Source organism: Rhizophagus irregularis, chromosome 8, assembly GCF_026210795.1.
Source record: "Rhizophagus irregularis chromosome 8, complete sequence".
Classification (NCBI taxonomy): Eukaryota; Fungi; Glomeromycota; class Glomeromycetes; order Glomerales; family Glomeraceae; genus Rhizophagus; species Rhizophagus irregularis.
Window position 1 is genome coordinate 4,692,493 of NC_089436.1, and position 20,131 is coordinate 4,712,623.

Consider the following 20,131-nt stretch of genomic DNA (forward strand, 5'->3'; position numbering starts at 1 on the left):
AACCACATCGCTAGTGTGAGTGGTGTCCTAAACCACTGGCGTCTAACACCAGTTTTTTCATTATGTTAAATAATTTGGTACTATTAAAGTTCAATATAAAAAACTTGTTTATTTTTTATTTTTTTATTTTTTTTTATTTTTTATTTGTATTTTTATTTTTTTACTTTTTCCTCATTTTTTATTTCTTCGTTTTTTTTAGTTATAGCTTTTTTCCTTTGTATTATTTTACTTCGTTTTATTTTATTTTATCTTTTTTTCGTTTTATTGTTCAGTTGATCAATAGTAAAATGTTATGTTTTCCAATGCATAAATTATAAAATAAAATATAAATGTAATTATTCGTTTTTTCGTTTATTAATAATCAAATTTTGCGAAAAATGAAGTTTACATGCGAGTTTTCTAACTTGGTTAAGATTATATTATTGTATGCAGATCGATTTGACATTATTATGCTGATCAATTTGTTAGTATTATTAACATTATTATGCTGATCGATCTGTTACGGCTGAAACTGAAACTGGATTATCCCTTAAAGTTCGATATAACATATTATCATTCATAATTTAAAAAAAAACGGATTGTCATTCTTAAATTTAATTTGGATTGAGTAATTTCAATTTCGTAAATTATTGTAAATAATCATTAATTTTGTGCTGATCTGTTTGTGAATCAATGTTATAAGCAAAAAGATTCCGGTAAGTGGAAATAAAGTGATTGATGACTTCATAAGGCACACATCAACTAATTATTGTAAAAAAGAGTAGGGAATGAAATAAGTGTTTCAATTCGTATTTGGGTTCATCCGGTTGGAATCCGGATAAAAACCGGATATTTTTCCGGATAACGGTTTTTATGGAGATCGAAACACCAAATGGAATTTCATTCGTTCCCTATGATAAATTTAAGGGCGTGAAATTCATTGTCATACATTTTAGTGTGACCTAACAAAATTTACTGTCTCTGCTCTAAACCTAAATAGTAAAAATTTTAAAGCTGTAAGTAATTATTACGGACATTCGGTATATTTTCAAAAGATGCCAAGAAAATAAAAAGTAGGTCATAAACGTTAGTCAATAATTCATAAATCTTAAAAGTGATGTCCAAGATATTTTTGCAATAATAATTATTATTTTAGACTTTATCATCGATACTATTGTCATCGATATTATTATCATCTATTTTATTATATTTTGTTAATAATAAATTCAAAAAATCAGTATCAAGATAATACTCTTTAAGTATATTTTCGATACTTTGGACACGTTCTTCCAATGTGATGTTTTTTGTCCTTCCACTAACGAATGGAATTGGTTCATATTTAATTTGAAGTTTTCTTATAAGTTTCCTTTGATATCTTGTGCATAGGCAACTAAATACATAAGTTTGCAAAAATCCCCTATGATAATTTAATTGAAATATTAATTCACTAATACATTTATTAATTACATATAATTTATATTTAACTTACCACGGTGCCAATTTAGTTGCTCCAAATAAAAGTACATAGAATCCAGATAAAGAACTAAAGAATCCACCGACATTTGATATAATCGAGCTAACTAAAAAATAAAAAGAATAAATTTAAAAAATTATTTTCTATTTTCTATAAAAATATTTAAGTATAAATTGATAATTACGATCATAATAAGATTCCTCTTGATAATTAATATCCATTGATGTTGGCATTAATACAAGCGTTGTTGCGTTTAGAGTATTTAAAGATACTATATGATCTGTATATACAAAAAAATCAGCGAACTCTTGTTCCCCTCCACCTGCAAGACCATATACATAATCACTAACTATACGTTCGCTAATTGTAAATGAATAATATATAACATTAATTTGATCATTTACAATATATAAAGAATTAGATTTATTAAATAATGATGCATAAAATTTATTATCTATTACTATTCCATGAAAATAAATATCATTAATAAAAGGAGTTATCTTTATCTCCACCTTTTCTTGGAAGTTCAAAGCATAATAGTTATTACAATCAGGAATATTTCGACGTTCAACGTACTCATTTGATTCACATTCATTATTATTGTAAGTACAGTTTATAGGATATAAACTGCAAACTCTTACAATAATCTTAATATTTTGTATCTCACTTAATGCTTTTTTCGAGTTTTGTCTACGGACATTAATATTTGGTTTATCAATCGAGCCAGAAAATTGTGAAAACTGGTTATAGGTATAAAAAACAAGTATAATTACTAGCGCAAAAGAACACAGTTTCTTTAAAAAAATAAAAGAAAAAGGTTCGGTTGATGGTTTATTTTCTGTGAACATCATTTTTGAATAAAAGCAAAAACAAACTGTTGGTGTATTATATAAATACATAATTTTAGGCTCTTGATTATGATTCGAACTCTACCATTTTACTAGCTAGTATAAAAATGTACATTTTTTCATTTCTAAAACCATAGATTTACATATTTGCATGTATGTAGATATAGTAATATGAATACTTAAAAATTATTGGAGATTGGCGTAATAAGATTGGAAGTACAATTCCAAGACAAAGGATCATATTAATTAAATGCGGGCCTACATTAACCGCATTTGTAGTCATGTGATATCGGATTATCTTTTGTTTCATATATATATATATAACATATAAGGAATATAATACAACATAATTGAAATGCGCATTCTAAACATGTTGAATATTAAAAAATTAAGAATATTAAATTTTGTATTTATATTATTCATTATCTTCGAAATTCTTTTTCTTGTTGTTTATCCTACAGTCTGGACAAATTTATTATGGTTCACACTTCCATTTGTTTTATTAACTGGTTTATTGGCGGTATTTTATAAGACAATACTGCATGCTATAGCATTTTTGATCGTAAATTTTGTTCCAATCATGGTAGCACTTTGTAATATCTTTGATTTTGATTATTTTAATGGTAAATATTTTAAAAATTATACAAACGTTAATTACAATTTTTATGATAAGATGTTCACTCAATTTTCACTTAAATAATTTCTAAAAGTATTTAATTTTCAAACTTTAATCGAATTAAACGAATCAAATGTCGAGAAAATAAGCGAATATACTAATGCATACGACGCTAAGCAAGCGTTTAAGTTAAAAAAAGAAGTAAACGAAAGTGTATCAAAGCGTTATATATCTCAACATATACCTGTGGTGATAACTTTAGGAATATTTCAAGTTATTTTCATAGTATTTTGTTTATTATTGTTAAAAATGAGGTAATTGATGATGTTTGATTTTTTAAAATAATCTTTTTAACTAAAAAATATTACTATCCTAGATCTTGGAGGTGTATTAATAAGTCTAAATTAAATGGCAAGAAGAAAAGTACTATCTTTTTATAAGTTTAAATGTTCTTTTTAATTTCATTACTGTATTAGTAACTTATTCTTCTATTAGATGTCAATATTATTTTTCAACTCGAGGAGTCATTATTTTTAACTACATTTTCATATCTTGGAATCTGGTTATCAGAGATATATTTCATATATTCTGGACAGTTAGGAGGAGTTTTTAATGAATTTGGAGTGACTATTGAGCTATTAGATGTTATTGCAATTATCCCAATTTGTACTGTTTTTATAGCAATACAGAAACGTTCAAAATTTCTATTTTGTTTATTTTATTTTGCAAGCATACTTAAAGCATCATTTATAATTGGATGGTTATATGAATATAATCGTTTTCTTAAAACTTTAATTGGAGGTAATTAATAATTATTTTAAACAAAATTTTTCAAGTGATTAAATATTAACTACATTAAAATCAACACATTCAGATATTAAAGGTCTTGCAATACCATCCCAAAAAGTTATGAATATTATGTTTTATAGAGAACTAGCCATTGTTGGTAAATAAATTTTATTAAAATTTTTTATACTTAAAAATAACATAACTAAATATATTAATATATATATATTCAGGTATTCCGACTGTGTTACTTCTATTAATATTGAATATTAACACAATTTTATGTCAGATATACGTTGACGAAGATGTTATTTCACAAAGTAAGTAAAAAAAAAAAAAATCAATATCTTAATAAATGTTTTTACATTATTATACACTAATTAATTAATTTATTTATTTTAGTATATGGTTCAGAAAATAAACAGATTCTGATAAAGAGAACTATAGTTTTCTTTATTAGTTTTACAAAAAAAATATTTAGAAAGTTTTTAAAATTTTTAGGAAAAGAACCAAATTCAGACCTGAGGATGTTAGGTGCCAATGAATGGAAATTTGAACCTAGATCAGAAATTTCAATATTAGAGATTGTAAGCATAAATATTGATGATAATGATAACAAAAGCGATGACGTCATCGACATTGAAAATGAAAAAAATATTTCAAAAAGTGTTGAAATTTCTTTTAATGCAGAATCAGATGTCATGATACAAACAAAATACCCTTTACCAAATTCTTTTAAGAAAGGTAAGAACTAATTAATGTATTATTATTATCACTTTTATTACTATTATTCTAAATTTTCTCGACTAACTGTCACTTATAACAATAGATACCTCTTCCGTTACATTATCTCCTTCACTACCGATAGAATATTATTATTATGAAATAACAATTTTATCAAATCAAGATATTGATGAAACAATAATTGCTATTGGGTTGGCTCCAAAAAATCATTCAATTTACAGGTATATATTTCTCTACAAAAATTTCCATATTCAGATTAATTAGATCAAGCGATTTTAATATTTTTTTTTTTCTTTTTAAGATTACCTGGTTGTGATACACATTCAGTTGGATTTCATTCAGACGAAGGTAGAACATTTCATAATGAAGGGTATACAGGTTCAAAATATGCTGAAAAATGGGGCAAAGTAAATGATGTAATAGGTTGTGGTTTTTGTCCAAGTACCGGACAAGTCTTTTTTACAATGAATGGTAATCATTTGGGTTTTGCTTACACCGGATTATTTCACACTTGGTATCCTACAATTGGTTCTAATGGTGTTTGTAGTCTGAAGGTTAATTTTGGTCAAGAAGAATTTACATATAAAGAAGCTAACGATATGAACATTGCTGACTTGATTTCTTGCTTCTAGGACTAATAATAATACACTTATAGGATTTTTTTTTTTTTGTTAAAACTGACCGACGTTATTAAATCCACAAATCCATTCTGAATTTTCTTTCGTAATATAATCAAGTGTAATATAATTAAGTATAAGAAAAATTTCATTTTGGAATACTGAAATGTCATCCACGTAATTAAAAATATTTTTATCAATATCGTTATAAATGCATGCTTTATAAGATGATTGGTGACATACAGTAAAAAAGAAAATTTTCTTGAACTCGTCGAATCTTTGTTTTTATTTCAAATAAATGAATTTTTTTAATATTATCATCTTGATACCGAAGTTTTGAGATAACCATGTTACCGACAATTAATTATTTAACCAACAACCTATTTGGTCGACAGGTGCGACATATTTTACCGACAATCATTTTACCGACAGGTAGGTTACGGAACGATTTCCCGGTCCATTTTCCCGACTTTTGACAACAATTTCCCGAAAAAAACTTTTCCCGACATGAACTTTTCCCGACATGATATTGTCTCGATATGACAATTTCCCGAAATCGATTTACGAAAAATGATTCACAAAAATACTTAATTTTATTTAATAAATTATTTACAGTTTAGGAAATATCGCCAAATTTATTAATTTGAAATATTGTAAATGAAATTAAAATTAATGAAAATCTTAATTTATATTTAAAAATATTAGATATTAATGACAAAAAATATGAGACAATAATTATTTTCTAAATAGATTATTTTGCTCAGTTTATTTTATATATCTATTTGTAAAACACTGTTTGCGTAGATCTTGCAAAACAATATTTTATTATTAATAAAACTAATTAAAATTTAAATATTTGCGATTTATAGTGTGTTATTGTTAGATACTATATACTCAACTCAAAGTTACATTTTTAATAATTTGATTTCGGGAAATTTCATGTCGGGATAATATCAAAATGCTTTATTTTCGGGGAAATGTCCATTCAGGAATTTATCTTGTCGGGAAATCATCGTTGATGTCGGGAAAATGGATGTCGGGAAAATGGATGTCGAGAATCGGTCCAACAACGGACAGGCACATTATACCAACAATCAAATTACCGACAAATATATTTTTTTCTCGAAAATCTTGATAAGCATATGATTGCCCGGTATCACGTGATTTTATCATTGTATTCAAATCACGTGATACCAGATAAATCACTTATTCGGCACTTCAAGCCGAATAACTAATAGCAATTAATCACTTAATCACCTAAATTACACCAATTCTTTATTTATTTTCAGTATTTAATATTTCACAATTTGAAATGCTATTTATTGTATTTATTGTATAACACAATGCAAAATATTTACTTTCTAAATGAAGCTACAATTTAATTTGTATTATTTCGTACGCGGTCAATAACAATTTTTCTTATCTCTTTTCTTCGTGTTCGGATGATACCCTATTTTGTTTGTGGATAACATAATAATAACTATTATAATTTTTTTTATAAAACAAGTTTTTACTTTTTTATTTTTTGTTTTTTTTTAAAAAATGATAAATTGTTTCAAATGAAACATTTTTTTCGGAAATTTTTCATAGTTCATTATTATTGTATGGCCTTACTAGGATTGAACTTAAATTTGGCGTAATTTCCATTCAGCAAATTTGTAAGGCGGACCGGAGTTTTGCTTACAATCATGAAGATCGTTCCTTCTTTATACAATACCGGCAGTTCAAATTACATCATGAAATCCGAACTTCCTTTAGTAGTATTTATTTATTTGAGTTTACAATATTTAGTAAATGACTTGGCCATTTGATTATTCAAATGATATGGTCATTATTCTAATTCATTTGTCACTTGGTCATTTCATGATGAAGGCTAAAATTATAGCGCTTACCATATCACATTTAAATGAGTAATGAAATGACGTTTACGGATCTTTTATTTATTATTTATAAATAAAGTTGCTGATGCAGTAATGTGCGGTTACTACATAATAATATAATCGAAAATGTGCACAAGATTTTACGTTGAGATAAAGAATAATTTTGTTTTTATTTTTATTTTTATTTCAACGTGAACTAGGCCACGGTACAAATTACATGGAGACTATATAATAGAACCGAAAGTAATTTCTATAAAACCGTGAACCAAACCGCCAAGAATTGACAGTGTCACCTTGGTTATCTATTTTATCGAACCTGGACGAACCTTCCCTGAGGGAAGGGCCCGAACCGAACGCAAAGTATAAAGAAAAAAGAGAAATAAAAATTAAAAATAAAACTATCTATCTAGGGAGGTAACTATACAAGATATATTATAGAAAAAAGAAAAAAAATTAACATTATCGAAAAGTAAATTATCTCTATGAATTTCCCAAGCACCAGAATGTAAAAAATTGCTGGAAGTCCAGCGTATGTATGATGCGTCGTTAATCTTAGAAGAGGTTTTTGATAAGGTCTGTTAGTAGGTATGAGTGACCGAGGTCGTGGGCGAGGACGCCGATCATTATCTTGTGAAGAATTGCTATTAGCGTTTGTGTGAGGAGGAGTTTTGAAATTTGTGGTAATTCTTTTTTTTTCTTTTTAGTGATATTCTGTGATGTTTCCCATGATTTGAAATGAGATGCTCGTTCTTTCCAAGTAGTCCGATTAAGATTGGCGATAAAGTTTTGTAAATATTTGATTAGAAGAGGGTCGCGTATAAATTTTTTTCCGACGTAATTGTAAAATAGGCTCGTAAGGTCAGGAAATGGATTGACCGTGATCTGATGATAAGTTAAAAAGAGGAGTATCATTCACTCGGTCTGCGATATCGAAAGTGAGACCGGTAGCGTTATCCGTTAAGATTTGAAAGTGCGTATTCACGAGTTTGGTCACCGGCACGTGACCTTCATTAAATTTGTGAAATCCTATTTGTGCTAGTGCTTAACGCAGTAATGCGGGCCAAAGTCACGTGAGTGGTTTAGTTAAAATCAAACTGAATACATCATGCTGTTTGTAGTAGCTATAGTAGGCGATAGTAACTAGAGTTTAATTTTGGAGCGATGGTTATAAAAGTGATAGTAATGATTTATAGATGAAATGTTGAAACAAGATATGAACATAATTATTATGATGATTATGAAATATTTTTTAAGCTTATTTGGTAAAAAGTAATAAGCACCATGTCCACTATAATAAATAATTATAATTTTTTTAAGAACAAAATTATCACCGTAAAAATAAAAATTAGATCGTAAATAAAAATTAGGTCGTAAAAATAAAAATTAGATCGTAAAAAGAAATAAAGTACTTATATTTTAAAAAATCAAATTGATACAAGAAATTCATACAAGAATAATTAATAATTGAGACATCAGAAAAGTAACAAAATTTTGAAAAAGTAAATGATTTAGGGTTTGCGTTCATCCTAATCATACTAGCATTCCGGAAACACTCATACCATTAGCTTCTTTATATTTAAATTCTTCTTGACCAAAATTAACTTTTAAACTACAAACTCCGTTAGAACCAATTGTAGGATACCAAGGATGAAATAATCCGGTGTAAGCAATACCCAAATTTTTACCATTCATCGTAAAAAAGACTTGTCCGATACTTGGGCAATAACCACAACCTATTACATCATTTATTTCTCCCCATTTTTCAGCATATTTTGAACCTGTATACCCTTCATTACGAAATGTTCTACCTTCATCTGAATGAAACCCAACTGAATGTGCGTCACAACCAGGTAATCTTAAAAAAAAAAATATGTTAAAATTCGCTTGATCTAAATATAAAATTCATGTCTTGAGATGCATACTTGTCTGTTGAGCAATTTTTTGAAGTAAGACCAATAGCAATTATCGTTTTATCAATATTTTGATTTGATAAGATTGTAATTTCATAGTAATAATACTCGACTGGTGGTGAAAGAGATGAAGAGATGGAAGAGGTATCTATTATTATATTTGAGATGAAAGTGACAGTTAGTAAAGGAAAATTGGATAATAGTAAATAATAATATACTAGGTGAACGGAAACCGTAGTAAAATCACGTGTCACAAAATAAATAAAAGGGAACGTAAGTGGATGGAAGAAGGAAAATTGCATGGGTTACCACAAAATTGTGCAGTAAACTCCAGATAATTAATGATTCTTACCTTTCTTAAGAGCTTTTGGTAAAGGATAATTCGTTTGTATCATAACATCAGATTTAGCATTAAAAAAAATTTCAACACTATGGTCTTTTTTTGAAGTATTTTTGTCATTTTTAACGCCTACAGCCCCATTATTTTTGTTATTTTTGTCGCTTTTAACGGTTACAATCTCCAATAATGAAATTTCTGATTTAGGCACAAATTTCCATTCATTGACACTTAATTTGTTTAAGTCTAAATCTGGTTCCTTCCCTAAAAATTTTAAAAATTTTTTAAAAGATTTTTTTAAAAAAATTATGGATCTCTTTATCAGAATCCGTTTATTTTCTGAACCACATAATAAAATAAATAAGTAAATTAGTATATAATGTGAAACGTTAATAAACATGGATTTTTTCCTTTTTTTACTCACTTTGTGTAGCAACTTTTTCGTTAATATATTTCTGACATAAAATTGTGTTAACGTTCAAAATTATTAAAAACAACACAGTTGGTATACCTGAATATGATGATATAATTATTCAAGTTATTAGTATATATAAAGTCAATTTTTTAAATATAAACAATTTTCTAATAGAATTTGTTTACCAATAATAATTACTTCTCTATAAAACACATAACCTGAATGTATTAATATTAAATGTAGTTAATATTTAAATCATTTGAAAAAAAAAATTCTCAATTTAAAAAAATTATTAATTACTTTTATGTGTAGAAAGAATAATATAATACGTATACAACAATTCAATTATAATTACTATTTCAAGTAGGCTTGCAAAATAAAATAAACTATATAGGATTTTTGAATTTTTTTGTATCGCTATGAAAACCGTACAAATTGGAATAATTGTAATGATATCGAATATATCAATAATTGCTCCAAGAACTACTCCAAAAACTTCTCCTGGTTGCCAATAATATAAAATGTATATCTTTGATATCCAAATTCCAAGAAATGAAGTTGTAATTGAAAGTAATGTACCCTCAAGTTGATAAATAATATGGACCCCTGGTTCATAATAGAAAATAAATTAATATTTGTTATTAAATTAAAAGAACTTTTAAACAGATAAAAAGATAATACATTTCTTGTTGTTATTTAATTTAGACTCCTTAATCCATCTCCAAGATCTAGAAAAGTATAATTATATTTAGTTTAAAAAATTTAATTAAAATCAAATATTATAAATTACTACCTTATCTTTAATAATAAAGTACATAACGCTATAAAAGTAAATTGAAATATTGCTAAAATTATCACCACAGGTATATGTTGAGGTATATAATACTTTGATATATTTTCATTTAATTCTTCAATAATTTCATTTATTTTCTTAATTTCAAAATTGTCATATGCATCAGTCAAGTTTTGTAAATTCTCGATATTTGTTTTGTTTAAATCGATTAAAATTTGATCACCATATACTTATCGTAATTAATATTTAAAAGACGTAGAGTCAAGTTAAATGAACCACTTTTCATAAAAAACACAATTAATAATTAAAAATATATACCAAAATAATAATTAAATTTGAAGATATTACAAAGCGCTATCATAATTGGAACAAAATTTACGATTAAGAATGCTATAGCATGAATTATAGTTTTATGAAAGACCGCGGATAAGCCAGTTAAAAAAACAAATGGAAGCGTGAACCATAATAAACGTGGCCAGATTGTAGGATAAATAATAAGAAATATAATTTCGAAGATGATTAATAAGATAAATAAAAAATTTAACATTCTTAATATTTTAATACTCAACATGATGAGATGTGCACTTCAATTGATATTGTATTATCTGCTTTATATATTTTATATGGAAAAAGGATAACTCGATGGTATCACATAATCAATGAGGTGTCCCGCATTCGACTGAAATAATAAATACTTTATGTACTGTATATTTATAAAATAATATCAAGAGAAAATGATATTTGCAGAAAACAAACCATCAACTGAACCATTTTCTTTTGTTTTTTTAAAGAAATTGTGTTCTTTTGCACTAGTAATTACGCTTGTTTTTTATATTTATAATCAATTTTTACTATTTTCTGACTCGATTGTTAAACCAAATCTTAGTTTCCGTAAGCAAAAGAGTGCAAATATTAAGATTATTGTAGGAGTTTGTAGTTCTTCATCATATCCTATAAACTGTACTTACAATTATAATTATAATGTTGGTTGTAAACTAGATGAGTACCATGACCATCATAATATGTCTAATTGTAACTATTATACTTTTGACTTTCAAGATAGTACAGAGATAAAGATAAATTCTCCTATCACTGCAGTCTATTTAGATGGAATTGTATTAGACGACAAATATTATCCATCACGCAAATTATCAACTAGGCAACCACTTCCTCTGAGTGAACAAACTATGGTAGTATATTATTCGATCACAATTAGCAAAGACATGGTCGATATTTATGCATATGGTCTTGCGGGTGGAGAAGTAAAAGAGTTCGTTGACTTTAATGCACATACAGAACATATAACAGCTTCAACTCGAAATGCGCCAACTCTTTTATTAATACCAACATTAACGGATATTTATTATCAAGAGGAATCTTATTATGATCGTAACTATCAAATTATATAAATTCTCAGAACAAATATATAATTATAATAATTTTTTAACTTATTCTTTTCTTTAGTTGGCTCGATTATATCAAATGTTGGTGGATTCTTTAGTTCTTTATCTGGGTTCTTTGTATTTTTATTTGGAGCAACTAAATTAGCACCATGGTGAGTTAAATACAATTACAATTAATTAATAAATTTATTTGTAAATTAAAATTTATTCCTTTCGATAGGGGATTTTTGCAAACACATGCGTTTAATTGTTTATGTACAAGATATCAAAGACGACTTATAAAGAAAATCCAAACTAAATACTATGAACCAATTCCATTTATTAGCGGAAGGACCAGAAATGTTACTTTAGAAGAACGTGTTCAAAGCATTGAAAATATACTTAAAGAATATTATCTTGATACCAGTTTCTTGAATTTATTAATAGAAGACAATAAAGTCGATGATAAAGTCTAGATCGTTACTGCGGCATAAATTTCTTGAATGTCACCTATAAGATTATGTATTATTAAATAAATACAATTACGAATTTTTTATTGAATAGTTTTTTGTGTGAAATTTTTTTTTTTGAAAATTTTTTTTTTCAAATGACAAATATCTTCAAATGAAAACGTTTTTTTGGAAATTTTAATAGTTCATTGTTATTGTATCATTTGTATGGCCTTACCAGGATTAAATTTATTTAAAAATATTTTTTTTTGGCGTAATTTACATTTAGTAATTAGGATTTAGGCGGTCCGGAGTTTTGTTTAGAATCATGAAGGTCGTTCCTTTTTTTGGACAATACCGACAAAAATCCACCAACTTCCTTTTACGTTACCATTGTTTGATAAATCATTGTCGTTATTCCTATTTCATCTGTCATTTGAATCATTTCAGTCATTTAATTTTGATTGTTTGTTGAATGAGACGGGGGCACGAGGGCGGGCGGATTTATTTACTCCTCACTTTGTTCACTAAATCGTGGCGTACATAAAATTATACAATCATTTATCATTTATTTTGACATTTTATTAGTCATTTTATGGATTTTAATGTTGTTATTTATATTAATCATATTAAAAATAACATGAGATTATTGAGATGTGTACATATAGACAAGTTTTTAAAAATTTTTCATCCACGTGATTTTAATATTGGCCAATTATAATGGTGAACATTAAGTGGATTAACCTCGCATCATCTATATAATTAAAAAAAATTAAATAACTTGAATTATGTGGATTATGTAACAGGAAAGGCATGATACGTCTGCGCCTGATCTATTCCCGTATTTATTATTTGAATAATTTGATTGGCTGTCGGGTCATGTGTAATTAATTATCTTTCTAACGAAAAAAGTTTGTTAATATTATTAATCCAGTTTTTTTTTCAATCTTGATTTTTTTAATTATTGTATTTTTTTTTCAAGCCCGTTTTTTTTAATGTCAGTTATTTTAAAATATTCAGATTTTTTTTTTCAAGCCTGATTTTTTTTTAATAATAATAATATTATTATTTTCAAACTGATTTTTTTTTAATTTATTTTCCTCTTTATATTCTATTTAGTGATAATTTTTTCTTAATTGTTTTTTTCTCATTCTTTCGACGTGTATTAAAGATAATAAATCATTGTAACATTTTATTTCTGTTGACGTATCTGACGTGATGAAAGCATCTGAGTTAAGTATAACTAAGAAACTCTATAAGTTTTTTCCTGTGTGAATCTAATGTCTCCATTAAATCATTTTTATGTTCTGGGCATATCACCAGGTGATAATTAAATGAAAGAAACAAAATTCGTCTAAATGTAAAAACACGGTTGAAATATTTACTATAGAATCTTGTTAATATATTAAAAAAAAATAATGTAATTTCCATTTACAATATTATAAAGAAGTTTTAAAGCATCATTGCAGCATTTGAATATCGAAAAAAAAATAATTTCTGCCCAATTTCAAAGCTTTTTCATGATAGCATTGGAATTTAAATCAAATCTACCTAAATTACGACTCATTTTTGAGTTGATTGTTTATTCTGTTGATCAATCATTTCTTCGGTTTTAAGTAAGGATGGTCATCGGTCCTACCGGTCCTACTCGGTCCTGGACCGGTCGGTCCCAGGACTTGTAGGACCGGACCGCGGTCTTGCATTTTTTTGTGGCGCAGTAGGACCGGTCCTGAGGACCGACCAGTCCTCATACCGGTCTTCATATAATAAATGATTTTTATATTGAATAAACCTATTAATCTGACAAATATCTTCATAAAATAATATAAAGACCGGCCATTTCCAAACCAATAAATAATGACAATCACTCTTCCCACTTGTAGAGTTGCATGTCAAAACGCTGAAACTCCGAAACTCCAAAAAAAGCGTTTAAGCGGAATATCTCGTCATCCAGTGATCATAAAAGGATGAAACCACCACCATTCGAATCGTCTCAGCGAGACGCGTCGAATGGTGACTAAATCATGTTTCTAGGATCGATAGATAGTCGGTAATTATTGAATTTATTATCAAATAGTTTTGCCGACGTAATTTTTTTTTATCGATTCTAAAATCATGATTTTGATACCATTCGACGCGCCGCAGCGAGACGATTCGAATGGTGGTAAAATTATCCTTTTATAATCACTGGATAGCGAGATATTGCGTTTTGAAGTATTTTTTCTCAAAGCTTTAAATTTTGCATGACGTTTTGTGATGATATCCAGGTGATTTGTAAAAAAAAAATTTATATTAAAAATCATCCCAATTAGTGTTCATTTATAAAACAAGGCTATTCCTAATAAAGTTAGGGAAGAAAATCTTTTTTTATTTGCAAAAAAAGAAAAAAGACCGATCGGTCTTAAAAAGACTGCGGTCCTTAAAAAGACCGACGGTCTTATTATATGTGATACAGGACCGAAAGACCGCGGTCCTACACTAAGACGGACCGGTCCGTCTTTTTATGGTGTAGGACCGTAGGACCGCGGTCTTCTAGGACCGATGACCATCTTTAGTTTTAAGTCGATAACAGGTGATAATATAGGAATTAAAAGTTGCATGCTACTTTTAGAAACTATAACGATAAGGTTACCAATTGACGCTTCGAGACGAAAATTACTGATATAGACAGGACTGAGCTATACATAGAAAGGTCAGGGCTGATTATTTGCTTAGAATGAGCCAAATCATGTAGATCGCTTCCATTTGTGGATAATGCCGACCAGCATTACACAGTGCCGGCCCTGAAGAAATCGTAGAGCTAATAGTAAATGTGTGCAGATCTCCCCGACCTAACTCCCATATAGACACTTTGGATGTATTGTCAGATTCATTATACCATTCTCATAGGTAATATTACTAAAGATGACGATAATTGATAAAACTCGTCGAATGCGAAGTTGAAATTCGGCTGCTTACAGTTGTATGGCTGGCTATTATTACGTTCGTGTTCTTGTTTCTTGCTCAATTCTGTAAATAATGGATTGGGTCTATGTATAATGTGTATTAAATTAGTCTTGAGTTTACTTGTGAAGATTTATAATTAATTTTTGGTTAACTTACTTTTAATATATAAAGGTTATTCTCATTTATCCATGTTACGTCTACTAAATAACGATACACTGGAGTTAAAACATCGCTGGTAATAATGTTACTATTTTCATTTGCAACCTATTAAATTATTATTTTGTTACGAAAATTACTAATTTTAATAAAAATGAGTCCGATACCTTCCCAGTGCTAATTTTAGACGCCAAATAGAATCTACATCATTGTCAACTCAAGTCTATCACCATTTTATCATAACTTTTATCATACCTTACATCGGAGAAAGTTTCCAAATTTATTAGAGATAATTCTTACAATTCCAACACTCAGAGAAATTATATTGTTTGTTTTTTATTGATCATTAATTTAATTTAATACATTAAATTATAAAAGTATAGAAAGCAAAATAAACAATGATAGTGATAAGATTTAATAGTGTAATAAAATTCTTGTAAAATAATAATTTAATTCTATTCCCAAGGTAGTTAGTTTAATTTAATGTGAGTGATTACCAATGTTCATTTACTTTTTTTTATGGGTCTGGAAAGCCAAAGGTGTTCTGGTCTCTCCATTTCGAAAGTAAACCTTTGAAAAATTTTCAAGTATTCAAAATTTACCATTATTATCTTTCTTCTGTTGATCTGAAGAAGTCGCTATACTTTTTCTTAAAACTTTATTGATCGAGTCATGCCATTTTTAGCTCTATATATACCACCTTTTCCTTTGTAGCATTTATAATATTATAAGGTGATTCTTAGCTTTGCATTTGCAATATGAATAATTGCAACAAATGCAATAATTTTCGTGCACATCTATTTCCAGGCCATGTCCAGTATTCCCTACAAAATTCAAAAAAAAAAATTTTTAGTCATTATCATCTCAGAGCATGCAAGGACTATCACCCAGTTAATTATGCTACCCTTGAACACCTATATGGACGTGTGTGGACGCCATAAAAACTATGATGAGCGTCATTACATGCTCTTCAATAACAACCACTGGGTAAATGGCATCTTCCCCTTGAGGTATACCTCTTTGAAGAACTTACTGAGCATAGTTTACTTATAGGTACCACTCTGTCCCATCTGGCAATAAGACATTGATTGATATGTCATTATCAATAGTAGAAGCAGTAAATTTGTTGCATTCCTTCTTGTTCTGATAAATTTTTAATAACTTGTCATCGGAACTGTTTTCTGGTACATAAGATTTGGCATGTTTAATTATTTTAAACTTTTATGAACAATGGTAACTTCTCGTTACTCTTCTTGTTGATATTAACTTCGTTAGGCATGCCTAGCACCTAAAATTATAAAATAATTAACTATTGTTTAACTAAGGATGAATGGTATATACCGTCCAAATGTATGATCTTTACTTACTATATAAAGAAGCATCTCTCCTCTATCTTCGTCTATTATCCCTTCGTATTTCATATTCTTGCATAAGCCTAAAAATGATTGTTTAAAATTTATTTAACTAATTCGTTTAATATACTTCTTACATGTTGCAATATACTGTGGTTGTGAATACATTAAATCTACCTTATTAAAGCTATAGTTGCATCGTTTGGCCAATTTGTTAGAACATTAAACATATTTACGTTTGAAACATTTGCCATGATTATTAAAACGAAATTTGATAAATTTGATGTGTGACATGGCATTATAAGAAAATTTTCGGTTATTTAAGTAAGTTTCTCTTCATAATAATCATCGTATTCCGGATCCGCATCACTATCCGAATCTGCCTCACTTCTTTGACTATTATTCCTTTCGCTATCAGAGTCTGCCTTTAAACTTCTTACGTTTACTGTAAAAATTATAAAATTCGATTACAAAGAGATTAACTGAGAATGAAAATAATTAATTTTCAAGAAGAATAGCAGACAATAAATTGTGCTACAATACTTTGTTCTTTCTTTTGTAGGTCTTTCGACTTCGCGTTGGGATGGTTTGGACTTTGGAAATGGTAAGTTTCGAAGCCTTAAACTTTGAAACTTTTGATTTTTTTTAAAAAGAATGTTACTAATGTTTCTTGTTTAGTGAAGTGTGAATTTTTGTGGATAGAGGGATAAATATAATTTATTTTATATATATATATATTACATATTTCTTTCTGTTTGATTTTTATGTATCTTAATAAAGAATACGTGTTGCCAAAAAAAAAAAATAATTATAATAAAATAAAATAAAATAAAAATGAAAAAAATTAATTATTGAGAAACTCGTAAATAATGTGAAAAAAAAAACTAAAAAATAAAAATATCAAAAAATTGAAATAATTGTTGAAATTTATTTATTGTGGAATAAAAAAAAAATTTCGTTTGATCATCAATCAAATCGTTACGCCACAAAGATTTAAGTTTAAATTTATAAAACAATTGAAAATCGAATATTAGAATTTGAGATTCGATTGTGATTTGATTATTATTTATTCTCATTTTTTTTTAAAAAAAAAGTATTTAAAATGACATTTCATTTATTACGTTTCTATTTGTTATTTCATGTGAAAATCGTAATTGATTTCAAATTGATTTTACATTGTTCTTTTATTTAGTTAATTATTTGGTGATTATTTCAAATTGCTAATATTGCCAATACAAATAATATGTAGTACTATAATAGTTGTTATATATACAAACGTGCCACCAATCTTTGAAGTCTAACGTGAATGACCAGAACTGCCAAAACATATAAAATAAAGATAATAGTTTTATTTTTATTTTTTTAAATGTTATATTAATTAAGTTTCGTGATAATACATACGAAACTTATGTTCTTTTATTTTTTCTCAGAACATCCCAAAACCTAAAAAAAATAACAAAAGAAGCAATTGGTAATATCTCTTCCCTGAAGAAAAACAGGTTTCCAAAGTGTGTTTGAAAACATACCCATCCAAGCTTAGAAACCTTTTTTTTAAAAGTAGTTTTAAATTTCCGGAACTGGCCGTCTAAAGAAGGAAGAGAATAAAAAGTAAATTAAAAAGAAATTCTTTGAAATTCACGTTCCAAATTTCTAAAAAAAGAACGAAATATTAGAAATATTTCGTTAAAGAAATAAAGTTATAGAACGCTTCTGATTTCTTACCGAAATTCCACATGTTTAGGCTGCCTAACAAAATGTGGTGCTTCGTTAAAAAAAAATTATCAAATTTTCCACACGTATATATACCTGAAGAACAAAGCTGCCTAAAAAAAGAAAAATATACGAACTGTTTATAGTAACAGTTTATAAAATTAAAAAAAAAAACGAAAAAAAATCTAAAATTAGAAATCTTATACATCCAAGTGAAAATCTGAAGAGTAAGCTGTCTAAAAAAAAAATAGAAAAAACAAACAGTTAGTTCAATGCTCGTTAAGTTAAAAATTAAAAATTTTTCTTTTTTACTTATTGGTTTCAATTGAAATCTAAACAAAAAGTGTCTGGAAACCTTCCCTCTCCATTAGATCCAAGTGAGTTCCAGAGAAGACTACAAAAAATGCCTAAAAAAGAAAGAAAAACGAATAATTAAAAATGTTTGCTAAAAATAAAAAAAAGATTAGTTATTTTTTATTTTACTTACCAAAAAAATACCTAAAAAAAAATGAAAACATATCGGCTGATTGGAAAAATCAAGCCAATTAATATTTAAGCTCAGTTGATGGGTTCATTATATAACTGATGGGTTACTTATTGTCATTTAGCATATAAAATTATGGGAGGCTTTTCTGATCAGCCGATATGAACTGAACAATCAGAAATGTTCGTTAAAATATAAAAAAATTTAGTCTTTTTTTACTTACCCATTTCCATTTCCCATTAGAGACTCGAAAAACACCTATTTTACTTATCCATTTCCACATTCAGTTACTCGAAAAAATACCTAATAAAAAGAAAGAAAATGAATAATTAGAAATATTCATTAAAATAAATGAAAAAAAAATCGAAATGCTATAAATATTTGTTATAGAGTATTGAATTTTATTTTTTTTGCAGCTCTTTTTAAATAAAGTACGAGGAGAGAAAACGAAGGAAGGGAAAAATGAAGGAAAGGAAAATGAAAGAACGAAGAGAAAAAGCAAGTGAAGGGAAAGGAAAAAAACATGTGAAAAGGGAAGATTGAACTTTTTTTAGAATCGGATATGACTTTGAAATAAAAAAGATTCGCAAATGATTTTGTAACACAGATTTGTAGATCATTTTATGAGAAGATACTTAAACAAGTTTTTCGTGTATAAAATTAAAATTCACTTAAACTTATTGTTATTATAAAAATGTAGGATTTTGTATAGCGTTCTAAAACTCTTAATGACAGAACCCAAATCGCACAGAAAAGGTAGGTCAATAATTTTTGATTTATGTGATTTTTTATATTTTAAATACTAGCAACAGCAGCCCGTTGCTTCGAACCGGGATCGAAATTCTTCATACGATCAAATCATTCTAGCGATAATTTCTCGTTACCCAATTCAAATTAACTTATAAGGGGTGATCTAAATATCATTTAATATTGATAAATTATTTTTTAAGGTCTTAGCTTCCTATTTAGGATAAATATTGGCGTTTTAATTAAATTTTTTCTAAATTTTTTTTTAACAGTAAAATTCATCAAATTCTAAGAGTATTCTTTATTAAAATTTGGGATTTTTATATGCAATAATTATTAATTATTAATAACAAATGTTATAAAAGGTTCGATTACATTTTATTTTATTTAATTTTGTTGCAAAAAATACCTATTTTGATGTTTACGTTGCTGCAAGCAATTTTACGAAATTATAAGTTGTAGATATTTGAAAATGAGCTTCAAGTCATTGGACTTCAATTCTGAAG

General features: G+C 27.4%; 4 protein-coding genes across 4 annotated transcripts; 2 read left to right on the forward strand and 2 right to left on the reverse strand.

Moving 5' to 3' along the window:
* Positions 1 to 1,131: 1,131 nt before the first annotated feature.
* On the reverse strand, positions 1,132 to 2,304 carry OCT59_028898 (uncharacterized protein; the record flags this gene model as incomplete). Its single annotated transcript, XM_025328039.2, has 3 exons — positions 1,132 to 1,396; positions 1,469 to 1,559; positions 1,638 to 2,304. 3 exons carry the CDS (start codon positions 2,302 to 2,304, stop codon positions 1,132 to 1,134), a joined length of 1,023 nt encoding a protein of 340 aa, XP_025168425.2.
* A 577-nt stretch (positions 2,305 to 2,881) lies between these two features.
* On the forward strand, positions 2,882 to 5,079 carry OCT59_028899 (uncharacterized protein; the record flags this gene model as incomplete). The annotated part of the gene is made up of 9 exons (XM_025329482.2): positions 2,882 to 2,924; positions 3,012 to 3,231; positions 3,294 to 3,340; positions 3,413 to 3,718; positions 3,792 to 3,863; positions 3,937 to 4,023; positions 4,106 to 4,447; positions 4,533 to 4,668; positions 4,749 to 5,079. 9 exons carry the CDS (start codon positions 2,882 to 2,884, stop codon positions 5,077 to 5,079), a joined length of 1,584 nt encoding a protein of 527 aa, XP_025168426.2.
* Positions 5,080 to 8,474: 3,395 nt separating this feature from the next.
* On the reverse strand, positions 8,475 to 10,760 carry OCT59_028900 (uncharacterized protein; the record flags this gene model as incomplete). The annotated part of the gene is made up of 8 exons (XM_025329483.2): positions 8,475 to 8,799; positions 8,867 to 9,002; positions 9,207 to 9,455; positions 9,616 to 9,702; positions 9,907 to 10,212; positions 10,288 to 10,334; positions 10,400 to 10,628; positions 10,718 to 10,760. The coding sequence occupies 8 exons, from the start codon at positions 10,758 to 10,760 to the stop codon at positions 8,475 to 8,477; spliced, it is 1,422 nt and encodes a 473-aa protein (XP_025168427.2).
* Positions 10,761 to 11,133: 373 nt separating this feature from the next.
* OCT59_028901 (uncharacterized protein) lies at positions 11,134 to 12,257 on the forward strand (the record flags this gene model as incomplete). Its single annotated transcript, XM_025330810.2, has 3 exons — positions 11,134 to 11,788; positions 11,864 to 11,954; positions 12,023 to 12,257. The coding sequence occupies 3 exons, from the start codon at positions 11,134 to 11,136 to the stop codon at positions 12,255 to 12,257; spliced, it is 981 nt and encodes a 326-aa protein (XP_025168428.2).
* Between the last annotated feature and the right edge of the window lie 7,874 nt (positions 12,258 to 20,131).